General features: G+C 36.0%; 1 protein-coding gene across 4 annotated transcripts; it reads left to right on the top strand.

Moving 5' to 3' along the window:
• The first annotated feature begins 3,475 nt into the window (after window positions 1-3,475).
• On the top strand, window positions 3,476-10,666 carry LOC113330525 (deSI-like protein At4g17486). Of its 4 annotated transcripts, XM_026577328.1 has the most exons (8): window positions 3,476-3,789; window positions 4,201-5,107; window positions 5,555-5,697; window positions 6,085-6,215; window positions 6,343-6,397; window positions 8,967-9,227; window positions 9,542-9,829; window positions 10,192-10,666. In XM_026577328.1, the coding sequence occupies exons 6-8, from the start codon at window positions 9,023-9,025 to the stop codon at window positions 10,428-10,430; spliced, it is 732 nt and encodes a 243-aa protein (XP_026433113.1). In that variant the 5' UTR covers window positions 3,476-3,789; window positions 4,201-5,107; window positions 5,555-5,697; window positions 6,085-6,215; window positions 6,343-6,397; window positions 8,967-9,022; the 3' UTR covers window positions 10,431-10,666. The 4 variants fall into 4 exon arrangements, with proteins under 4 accessions (XP_026433113.1, XP_026433112.1, XP_026433111.1 ...); XM_026577327.1 differs by lacking the exons at window positions 3,476-3,789; window positions 4,201-5,107; window positions 5,555-5,697; window positions 6,085-6,215; window positions 6,343-6,397 and adding exons at window positions 7,194-7,500; window positions 8,540-8,661; XM_026577326.1 differs by lacking the exons at window positions 3,476-3,789; window positions 4,201-5,107; window positions 5,555-5,697; window positions 6,085-6,215; window positions 6,343-6,397 and adding exons at window positions 7,194-7,500; window positions 8,498-8,661.
• The last annotated feature ends 2,095 nt before the right edge of the window (window positions 10,667-12,761 follow it).

Here is a 12,761-nt window from a genome sequence, read left to right as displayed (position 1 = left end):
ATATGAGAAGAAGAAGAACCTGATTTTTTTTTGAATCAATCGAAGATCTTCGATGTCGTTATAACCCTAATTACTTACTTTTTATGCAGATTCAAAAATGGAATTAACAAGATATTCAACAGCAGCAAAAATGAAATCGTCGTATGAGAAAAGATCTGAAAATCAGTAAGATTTCTCTCGTTTTTAATTGAATCAACATGTTTTAAATCTAGGTATGCGTTTAGATTATTGCTGGTTTTGTTGTTGTTGAAGCACTTAACTACATTTTGAAGCAAGATTTGAATCGATTCAATCACTTAAGTAATGGCTAATAGTTGCAACTCTACGAATAAATTCTACTTTACCGTAGAATGAGTGGAGAATTTTAGTTTTTTGTTGTCAATATTAGCTAATGGAGTCAACTGATGACTTGTTGGTGTTTTTATTTTGCGTATTTTGGATCTTGTCTTACACATGTTGAGTTTGATTAATGAAGCTGTGTTGGTGGTGGAGGTACAGGTTCTGGAGCAGGTTTAGAGGGGGTTTGAAGTCAGTGGTGGTGTTTTTCAGAATGAGAATTGAACGAAAGAGCTGACTGCAAGAAATCTTATGTTGTTTTCATAATATTGGCACTCTGTTAAATAGCACTATCTGAGACAAAGTTATATCACCTCCACCAAGAAATATTATGTTGTTTTCAGAATATTGGCACTCTATTAAATATCGCCTCTAGAGCAGAATTACCGGATGAAAGGTGCAAAGGTGCAGGCAGGTTTGATACAACTATATGTCTATCGCTCTACTTGAACATCATATGCAGGCGTCAAAAATTATTCATTAGTTGGTTTAAGAGAATAACTAACTTATCATGGTTGTTACTAGATTCAGCTGATTTATTGTGAAAACTAACATAAAACGGATTTTGTTCAAAATGTTGTGCAACTGCGAAGTGGATGCCTTCGAATTTTATGAGTATGCTAGGTATATGGATGTGTAGTTAATAGTTACACATGTCAATTGGGTGTGTAATTGCTACTTACACATGCAGATTGAATATGTAACTTCTAGTTACACATGCCAATTGGATGTGTGATAGTTCAGTGAAGCTGAAATGATGGGTAAATCGGTTTACTAGTTTTGCATATATGACTGAATTTTCAAGAAGTGAACTGGTTCTAATTATGCACAGATGCTAATTAGCTATTAATTTAAGATGATTTGATTTAGATTGATTTGTGTATTTTTAGATAGGAATAAGCTGTATGAATTTGCTAATTACAGGTTATGGAGGTGTTGATTTCAAAGTATGAAAGTTCACGGAGAGCTGTAGGAGTGTGATATTTCAGAGGTGAAGTGCAGATGCAGTTGGAGTTGCTGGTTTAGATGCATGTTTAGGACAGGGAAGTGCAATAGCAGGTACTTGTGATGGTGCTTAGAGAATGATGGATGGTGTTATACTGAAGAATGGTTGTCGCTGCTGGAGTGCCTACCACAGCCACCACACCTGATATGACACGTGTAATTGTTGATTACACATTTCATATGCATGTGTAACTCCAAGTTACACATGCATTTTTATGTGTACTAGCTGATTATACATGCTTGTTTAGTTAGCTGATTATACATGCTTGTTTTATGACTTTTGGTGGATGCCAGTATTGCTTGTGCATCTAGATTAGTTTGTGTATACAGTAATTAGTTTGGCTAATATTTTTATGTTTCTTTTACAGGAAAATCAACACTTGTGGTGGTGTTGATGGTGAAGATGCAGGTTTTGGAGGAGGCAGTGGTGGTGGTGGTGGTGGTGGTGGTACTGGATCAGATTTGGAGGATAATTTGTTTTTGGAGTTAGTAGTGGTGTTTTGTTATGATCTGAAATTGCAGGTCAAGGTATTGCATCAGAATACTGGTGAGTATGTTTAATACGGTAGCATTTACTTTTATTTTCGGATAGTATTCACATCTTACGTAAGATCTTCCATGCAACATCTATTTACCTTCTTAGTACGGAAGCAATATGCATGTGTAACTTCCAAGTACACAAGTCATATACATGTGTAACTTCCGATTACACAAGTCATGCGGACGTGTAACTCCTAGTTACACATGTTATATACATGTGTAAATCTTATTTACACAAGTCAAATACATGTGTAACTCGCTGTTACACTCCTAATAGTCTTGTGTTGTCACTTTTTCCTGTGATAAGTCCCGACGGAGCCCAAAAATTCACTGGGAAAACAATAGAAAAAATGCTTAGCATGAATTTTGAAAGTAGCATAACTAGTATCATTTCAGTTCCAAGAGATATTTACTGTGGTGGTTTTTTTTAGGCGCCAAGGTTCAGCTGGATTGCACGTGACATATATGTTCATGTCACTCAAAATTATTGGATGTGTAGCTACTAGTTACACATGCTAATTAGATATGTAAGTTATAGATACACGTTCTAATTGAATTACTAGTTAGTTAGATGTGTAACTACTAGTTTATGAAGTTTTGATGTATGCAAGTTCGGATTTCTAACCTTGTTAGTTTTGATGCTTTGATGAATTTTTTTGCTAGAGGTGCACAATTAGGCTCAGTATTTGCTGATTACATAAGTCATATGTATGTGTAATTCCTAGTTACACATGCTATATGCATGTGTAACTTCCAGTTACAGATGCTAAATGCACATGCTAATAGTGTTATTCTTATTTGGGGTAATTTTATTCACAGAAAGTTGATTCATTTTTCATGACATATTATATGTAAAGTTCTATAGAATCTGAGAAATATGTTCTATATACACTGAAACTATTATTGTGTTCTACGGAGACAGGAACTGCAATGATGGTTGCTTATTTGTGGTATTGGTCTCGCTAGAACTGGAGTTGACGCTGAATACACAAGTCAGATGCATGTGTAACTCTCAATTACACTAGATAGACGTATATGTAACTCTCGATTACACTAGACAGATGTGCGTGTAAATTCTAGTTACACATGCTAAAAAATTGTTGTAAATGAATATTAAAGTAATACATTTTTTTATGCTTTCTTTTTGATGTCTATTTTTGCATATATATACAAGTGTAACTTTGCATTACACATGTCATAAGGATGTGTAACTTCTTGATACACATGTCATATGCATGTGTAACTTCTGCTTATACATTCGCACTGTACTTTAATAATATCGGGCCTAGATTTAAAAATTTTGAGCTCAGATTTAATTTTATTTAATTATGACAATCTTACTAATATAAAGAAAAGAGGCTTTTTTGGCACGACCTCAAATTTCCGTGTGTACTTTTAATATGGAACGTTGGATCTGATGAATTAAAAACACGGAATTTGCTGGAGCCGTCCATATGATAAGGATGTCGATACAATATGTGTAAAATTATGAGGATTAATATTAAAATACTTACATTTCTAGGGACCTAAAAGTAAAAAATATATATAGTAAACCTCAAGCAGAAATTCCTCTCTTTTCCTTCTTCGACTAGGGTTTGGAGGAGAAAAAAAAAAGGGTCCGAGGAGAAACCGCAGATAAGGGCGATGATCACAGATTTTAATTCTTTTCGATTCTTTTCCTCATGTTCTCTTCTCCCTTTGAGAATCAAATACATCGATCGAGACAGCCTCATTTAGGATTTTTTTCAATTTCAATTCAAAAGATTATCATCATAACTTTGTTTGATTTATTCACTCCACCCAGACCCATAACAAACCCCATCCAATTCCCCAAATCCAACCGTCCCCCAATTTCAATCTCCATCAAACCTAAACTAATAGGATTAAACATTCTCCAATGAAGCAAAGGTATGACATCTGTTCCCATCTACCATCTCCATTATCACATTTAAAATCATCTCTAAACCAAATTTCAAAGTATGATTTTGTTTGCTTAAATCATGTTTTGTTTGTTTCGTAAGATTGGGATTACTATTTCATTCACTGTAGAAAAATTCACTGTAGAAAAAGTTAATTTCATTTTATGTTTCTCCTTTGATGTTGGAGCCCTGAAAACTTATCGAGGCCTCATGATTTTTATGTTTGATTTGTTTGATTGACAAAAATCCCTCATAAATTAGGTCAATTTATATATACGCAAGGATTAGAAATGAAAATTTCTGAAATTTTGGTACACCTTAACAATGGGTTAACCTCTTTACTACTGCTACACTCTCGCAAGACTAACGCAGTGTAACTGTCTGTGGAAATACATAGCAGAAAAGAGTGCAATCTGTATAGAGACTAGAGAGCTGTAGACCAAGTGAAATTACATAGAGCTCTACAGGTCTGTTAATAACCAATATTGCAGGTAACATTTTTATTTTGTCCACCTTAGTAATTCGAGAGACCGTATTAGGCTGTATAAACATAAATTCCTACATTTCTTGCAATTCAGTATTTACTCATTTGGCGGTATTTACTCATTTGGGCGGCTAACTCAACTAACATCTAATTAGATGAGCCTTTTACTAAGCATCTGACTATTCCATTGAATATGATTGAGTATTTTGGTGTGTAGTGCAAACAGTTAAAAGCTTTATTTGTATTCCAATTGTTAATTTGGTTATTAACTAATTTTCACAACACCCATTATTTTTCAAGAAAAGAGACAAGACTTAAACTAATGTAGTAGGCTTGGTTTCCAAAGTAATGAGCTTTATACTTAAAGTAGCAACAATATCTTTGAGCATTCTCATGACACCAAACGTGTCATCTAGGTATGTCCGAGTGTGCATGCAAATAGGAATGGATTCCTATTGATTCTCATGGCACCAACCGTGTCATCTAGGTATCTTTGAGCATTCCTATTGATTCGAATGATGTTAGTACTAATGTCTTCTTATAGAAAATGCAGCTGGCTAAAGCAACCAAAAATTTTTTTGCTTTGAATGCATCGTCATTGATCATGACCCTGAAGATAACCTAGATAAGGATCCTGAAGATAGGGATTTGAATGGAACTAATAAAGAAAGTAAAAATTCAATTGTTATAAGTAGAGTGGAGAAAAGCGAACAAAGAGAGATTTGGTATAAAATTCAAGACAGAGAAGGTATGGGTGGTAATAATGTTCAGACTTCAGAGTAACATTTCTACCAATAGGAGGGGTTCAATTGCTGCTGCTATTGTAAGTTGTTTCTACTTCTTCTTCATGATTTGGATTTTTTTTATTGTAGTTGGGTACTTCTGCTCGAGTGTTTTAATGTAAAGTTAGTTATAAATTGAAATGTGATTGAAATTCGAAACCATGTTAGCTGTTGCTTAATCTAAAGTAATAAATTCGCAGCTGTGATGGTGATGATATAGATGGGGCAGAAGTTAGCTCTAAAATTGCATGTTAATGTTAAATGGACACAATTACATGAGCTAGTTTTTCAACTGGAAAATAGGGTACTTCCAGAGTATCAATTGACAACTGAAGGGATTCTCAAGCATAATTGGATGGTGAAGGTGTAGTTAGGCAGAAAGAACTTTCTGCTTTGGCACATGGCTGAACTTTGTTTCTTCATCTTGGCGTTCTTGTTTATACTCATTCTCATGGTCATAACTTCCTTCTCCTGTTACATATATGCAGGTGGTTGTAGCTACAGAGATCTGGGGAACCTCTAGGTGGCATGGTCAGGCAGCTTTCGATGGATCAGTTTGACTCCACAGAGCGCCATAAGGGACAAGAATCTATTGGATAGACAAGTATATGTCATTATGGTGGCTTGGAAGGTACAATTTCAGTCACAATGCTTAGTTCCTTTTGAATCTACCAAAAGGGCCATAACTTGGAGCTTCCTTTTGTGTTTTCCTTAATGAAAACGCAGACTTTATGTAAACTGATTCTACATATTTGGAGTTAGCTACAACAATACCTAATTGCAGGTATTGCCAAACAAACAAAAAAGGTATTGCAAATAAAAATGTAATTTGTGTGTTCTTTTAGGATGGCTTTAATGGCTAATGTGATTCTAACATTCTAATTGCTGGTCTTCACAAGTTTAAATGCCGCTTAATAGACTGACATAGTTAACTTTGCCATGCACCTTTTTTCGGGTGTCAACCTAATACATACTGTCATTCTGGTAGTACTCATAACCGATATTTGTTTTAATGTAGCCACAAATGATCGAAGCAGATGACTACATAATGAAATTGGCTAGACATGCAAAGCTATCAGATCATCTTATGATAACGAAATTCACCAGATGCACATGCCGGATGCTTATATGTGGGTTTATTTGAACTTGGTAAGTCAATCTTGCTCTATACCAACCACCTAATTTCATTAGCCTTAACTAAATCCTTTTCCTCTGACCAATTTCATATAAACTAATATGCAAGGTAGATTATAATTTCTTATTGTTCGGTGTGCAGGTTGATTTTTTGCTTTGCATACACTATTTCTTACTAAGAAGAAGTGATGAAAGTGGTAATACTTGCTTAATTAGCATCTCCTTCAATTCATTTGCCTTCTGTAATTTTACTCAAGTCGGTTTTTGTTGTCCAAATAGTCCTATATGGGACTGTTTGTTTTGAGTTAATTTTCGATTACGTCTAACATTATTATTGTTTACCCCATTTTTCTTAATTGGTCTGCGTTGAAAAGCATATTGATGTTCAAGGTCTGAATGTTTGTATCACTCTTTTTACCAAATGATCCATATCTGTAGTAATTGACATCAATATCAACTGCTTGCACTAATTTGCTTTTATTTTAAGTAATGTCAGACCATTGGGTGTGTGACACGAACATGGTAGAACATGAATGAATCTTTAGTTTATGCTATTTTTCACTTGAACTACAAAATTATTGAATGAAGTGTTGGATTTTCTTTTGAACGAAATGGTAGGCGCATCGTGCATGCGTGTTATACTAATATTTATAAGGGTATCAAGGTCTTTTAATATTTCGGGGCCTAGATTTAAATTTTTTTTAATCAAGGGTCTCATATTATGGGTTATCCATGAATGGGACCTGAGCCTAATTTTCCCTTTTTATTTTCGTGAAGGTTAGACCCGCGGCCACCTCAGTTAGGTAGAGCTTTCACACGATCTTACTGTTAATTAGAAATATTAATTTGTATTTACGGCATAGAATTTAAAAAATAATACTAAAGAAAAAAGAGTTGCTTCATAAGAAAGCCTGACTCTGATTAAGCAAAAGATATTTAAAAACAACAAAAAGCAGAGTTTCCTTGGTATTAAAATAACCAAAAGAATAAAAAGAAAAGTTCGAGAGAGAAAAAAAAAAAACTTGTTCACGAGTTCACCACCTCTTTCTCCTGTTTTCTTTTTTACCAGATTTTTCTTTCGGATTTTTTCTTTATCTCTCTCATTTATAGAGGGTTAAATCAAACTACTCCTATTTTTGATTCTACTTCTCTAGGTTTTCCTCATGATAGGATATTTTGGGGTTACAGTTGTGTAAACGAAGATGTTTTCTTCTTCTTCTTCTTCTTCTTCTTCTTCTTCTTCTTCTTCAAGGATTGTTTCGGGTTCTCTTTGAATTTCATGGCTATTTTCTCTAATCTGGTAAGTGTATTATTATGTTGGAATTCGTATTTTATGGGTTTTTGTACATTGTTTGATCTTTTAGATTAGGTATGACAATTTCTTTAGTTGTTTCAGTTTTTGGTATTACCCGCATTTCATATATGCCGGATCTGTTTTTATGTCAGTTAGGGATTCACTATTTATATTCTGAGGACATGCTTATTGGAATGCCCTTGTGAAATTTGGGAGAGTTGTTTTATATACTTCCATTGGTTTGATTTCACTTGTGAAGACATAGAATTGGAATTGTTTTTGTTTGTATGGAAATATCAAGTTAATTAGAGACTGAGCCGATGAAGTTGAGTATTTAGGTTTACAAAAGCATGAAATGTGTTTCCTTTTTGTAGTCATTGTAATCGTACAACTATTTGACGAACTTGGCACATAGATCATGATCTCAGTTCAGAAGCATAGGCTAGTGAGCGAGCATGAATACTACAACTTGTGCATGATGAGGTTGTTATTTTGAGCTTTACATTATTAAGCCTGAAAGGATTAGTTCATTAGGTTGGTAAGTTTTATGAACTTGGTTGTGGTCAACTTTAGTGTGCTTCGTTACGAAACAACTTAGTCTTGCTTAGAACTTTTAAAGGGGAGCTTGTTTCAGCAACCTGGACATCCTCTTTTGACTGCTGACTGAAGATTGAAAACAACAAGTTTATGGACATGTATACTTGTGTAAGAATCCACTGCAAAATCTGGAGCAAACTGACTGCTGATTGCTGAACCAAACCTACAAGTGTTGGTTCTTGCTGAAATCGTAGTAGCCTTTTCCTTGGCAAGCATTTGAAAATCGGTGAAGAAGGCAAGGGTAGCACTTTTCTTCATTTTAAAATTGTATGTCCTTTCCCCTAAAAGAATCCCCCCAAAACCACCTCTTGCGACTTTCTTGAGATATAAAAAAAGCTCAGTAGGCAATTTGTTTTAGCTTTTTGCTTCATCCATCTGACAATTAGTTCTTTGTTGCTGTTTTTAGACAACTGTTTAAAAGTCGATTGAGGGTCTCTTGGCTATGCAGGCCAATTATGTTTGACACATGAGCATCTTTCTGCCATTTGGAGGTGTCATTTTTTCCGTTGAAAATTTCGCCAAACAAGAAAGAACCTCCGTGGGCGATTATTATTTTGAATTCATTTAGAGGTAATGTTGTTAGTGGCAAAAAACTCGGAGGGAAGAACTTGTGGCCATATATGATAGGACACTAGGATGCGTACCTGATTGCTTACTTGACTCTCTTGATATATGGAAAAATCTATATGAGATAATGTTTCTGAGTTTAGCTTCAAGATTTACGGCATTGTATTTGGTTGTTAAGTGTTTCAGTTGTTCTTACATATTTCAAAGCTATTTCTTTTGTTTTACAGTTTGAGACAGACAAGGTGTACGCCTCTAGGCACCGCATCACAAAACACTTTTTAACCTTGTGTTTGTTTCCCTATGATCAGGCTGGAACTAGGTGTTGACGTCTTCTTGATTTTCTGTTGAAGATAATTAATATTACATGGGATCAAATAAGAGATGCAATTCTGCATCTACAATGGACGACAGAGGCAAATCATCTACGCGTTTCTGCTTATTCCCTAAAGTGCGCTCTGCAAGCTTTGGTCCAGGAAACTCACCAGTCTACCTCAATGTGTATGACTTAACACCCATTAATGGTTATCTCTACTGGACGGGGCTTGGCATCTTTCACTCTGGTGTCGAAGGTATTAAAGCATTTGGAATCTGAATTTAATTCTATCAGTTAAAACTTCTCACGTTTTTCTGTTTTTTCCTTCTCCGGGAACAAAAATATTGTTTCTTTTTGTGCGTGACTGATGCTTTCACTCTATTTATCTGCTCTTCTATTATTTTTGATTTCTATTCTCTGCTAATTGTAGCGTTTTTATGTTGGAAAAAAAGCTCATTGTGGCTCAAAATGTCGTGCTAAAATACTGGAAAATCTCTCCTTGTTTCTATATTTTCTTAAATTAACAAGCTAGTATTCTGATGGGCTGATGACTTATGTCCATATTTACAGTACATGGCGTAGAGTATGCTTTTGGAGCTCATGACTTTGCAACTAGTGGCGTATTTGAGGTTGAGCCTCGGAGTTGCCCAGGTTTTAAGTTTAGAAAATCAATCTTCGTTGGAACAACATCCATGGACCCAATTCAGGTTAGGGAGTTCATGGAGCGCCAATCTGCAAGTTACAATGGTGACACATATCATTTGATCGTAAAAAACTGCAACCATTTCTGCAAGGATATCTGTTTTAAGCTCACAGGGAACACAATCCCAAAATGGGTGAATCGGCTAGCAAAAATAGGTACTTGATCTGAGATCTTTTTTATTAGACACTACCTTTCACTTGATGAGTTATGAATCTGTAGTTGATCACATTTTTGCTTGGGTATTGATTGATCCTTATTACATTGATCGGTGTTGTGATATCAATGTACTTGTCTGAGTAATGGTCCTGCTCAAGCTAGTCAGTTACTTTTGAGTGTGTTACTTCTGCTGTATTTCTGTGTTCATGGATAACTTCATAACAGCATATAGTTTGAAATTTTCTGCAGTAGCAATAGAATATTCCAATTTCAGTTCATTATTATGTGTTAAACCCATCTATTTTAATAGCCCTAGTGTGTCCTTGCACGAATTGATTTGATTATATTCTCTTCTTAACAGGGTCACTCTGCAACTGCATTCTTCCTGAAGCTCTGAAAGTAACTCCAGTTCGAGATGACCCGAATGACCAAAGTTTGGATAGTGAGAAGAGGCGACTTCGAGGCTCCTTCAGTTGCTTGTCTTCAATCTCGATGCGGCAGAAGCAATTGTCATCATCTTCAATGTTTCTACAATCACCGTTAAAAGGTTGCCTACCACCCAGAGGCATGAGCAAATCCAGATCGTTGAAAGAAATGTAAGAAAAAACATATTGCAATCATTTTCTCTTTTTAAAAAGTATTTAGGGACGAGCTTGTGGAAGATTTGTTTTGCTCACTGTCACTATTATTGAAGTGTGATAAGTAGGTTTCGTGAGCTGTAGCAGGAAAAACCAAACAAAAAGGAAAAAGAAAGCATGTAGAGATCTTATTGCTGTTTGTATATATCTGTACGTCCAATCCCCTATGTTTCCTAATATAATTGTTTTCTTGACGAACGACCTCTTTATTACTTGCGGGAGAAAAAAAAAAACTGATTTCCGTTTATGGAACAAATTAAGATTTCCTGAACCGTGTTTCTTCCATATGTTAGTTAATTTAAGACTAATTAATTATTTCCTAAAGTTAGTCATGATATTTTAGGAAAGGGGTTTCCTAAACCGGTTATAATTCTTGGTGGCCAAGTTTGTAAGCTATATAAATAGGTAATTAGGCCTTGTAGAATTGTATTGTGTAGAAAACGATTAAGAGATCGGTGAGAGATTTCTTGTATAGCTTTTAGGGCTAAAGCTAGGGTTTCGTGGTGAGAGCATATTGGTGAGGAACAAGAGACAAGGTTATCGTCTCGGGTAATTGTTGCGGTGTAACCAAGGGTTTGCTGGAATTCACACGACGTTGTAATCGTTTTTCTTCATAGTGGATTTGAGTTGGTGCGGCTAGAGCTGGCAAACGGGCGGGCCGGGGCTTGCCCGTTGTGGGTTCCACGAATTCGGGTTAATACTGGTTGAAACCCGCGGGTTGAAATTCTTCACTGGTTGTCATTTCTTCAACCCGTGCCCGTAACGGGTTTAACCCGCGGGTTCACGGGTTAGCCCGCCCGTTTCAGAAACTAGATATTACCGGTAGTAAACAATTGCTCTGATTGGTTATATCCCGTTGATCGATGTGATGAAAGTTGAGTACCGCATTGCCATAAGATCGGTGGTGCATTCCGTTTCTCAAACCTGAAAATTCTCTTCCTCGACTAGCACTTGTGGAAGACGATCATGTGATGAGAAACCAACAACGAAAAAACCTTGTACATGAGAATTGATTCATCCAAATTCGGAAATTCCTCACTTTTAATTTTATGTCATTGGGTTGTGACCATGAGAGAAATGAGAAAATTAATTCTATTGGTAGATAAAGCTCGTATTGGTTGAGGATTTTTCTCAACCAGTTGGTATGCATTTCACCGGTGTTGCCTATATGCATACCAAGTTCTCTTTTATAAGTCTCCAATTCCATTCCATCTCTAGTATGATAACAACATTTAACTCAAATTGATTGATTAATCAATCTCAAATCAGCAACACTTGATTTAAGTGTACAATTGAAAACCACACCACTGGAATTATTGAATAAAAAAACGGGAGCTTTAGATTTATAACATGAAGATTTCTGCAATTTTGGTTTTCCGTAACCATAAAGCCGGATGGTTCGCAAGCTTTGGTTTAACTTTAGAATTTTTTGTGTTGCAGGTTTAATGGCGACGACAGAAACGCAGAAAAATAAATGGATTTCATACTCTCTCTGTTTTATCTTTTTATGCTCTGTGAAGTTAGAATTTACATTAATTGAGAGCTAATTTCTTCACGGGTTACGGGTTGTGCCCGCGGGTTCACGGGACGGGACGGGTTAACCCGTTTATTCACAAGCCGACATTTCTCCAACCTGAACCCGGCTTGTTTTGAAACAAGACGAGCCGGGTTCGGATTTTCACGGGTCGGGCACGAGTTAACCCGCAGGTTTTGGCTTGTTTGCCAGCTCTAGGTGCGGCTCAAAGTGGACGTAGACAATATACACACGTTGTATGTATTGGTCGAACCACTATAAATCTTGTGTCTTGTGAGTTGATTTATCTTTCTCGTATTTTCATAGTTACTTGTGCTCGGTTTACTTATTATTCATCATAATATCTCAAGATCCGTTATTCCGCGGTTGTCAGTGATTGCGTAAGAAAATCCTGACAACTCGTATCAGAGCTCGGGTTAGAGCTTTAGGGTTTATCGTAGTACGATTGGAGTGGGAGTTATAGGTGATAATAACGAAAATACGGTAGCTAGGGTTAAAGTTTTTAATGGGAAGAACTTTGCATTTTGGAAGTCTCAGATGGAAGACTACCTATATGAGAAAGACCTTGCTGATCCATTGGGTGGAATTGCGAAAAAGGGAGCACGCAAAGACGATGAATGGACAACTCTTGATCGCAAGTGTGTATCCGTGATCCGTAGATGTCTAACGGAGGAAGTCTACAATAACGTACAATAGGAAACTAGTACGAAGGATCTTATGGATAAACTTGAAAAGTTGTATCAAAAGTTATCAGCCTCG

The sequence above is a fragment of the Papaver somniferum genome, unplaced genomic scaffold (assembly GCF_003573695.1).
Source record: "Papaver somniferum cultivar HN1 unplaced genomic scaffold, ASM357369v1 unplaced-scaffold_118, whole genome shotgun sequence".
Classification (NCBI taxonomy): domain Eukaryota; kingdom Viridiplantae; phylum Streptophyta; class Magnoliopsida; order Ranunculales; family Papaveraceae; genus Papaver; species Papaver somniferum.
The sequence above is the reverse complement of the archived record's forward strand: the minus strand, read 5'-3'. Positions and strand labels throughout refer to the sequence as shown.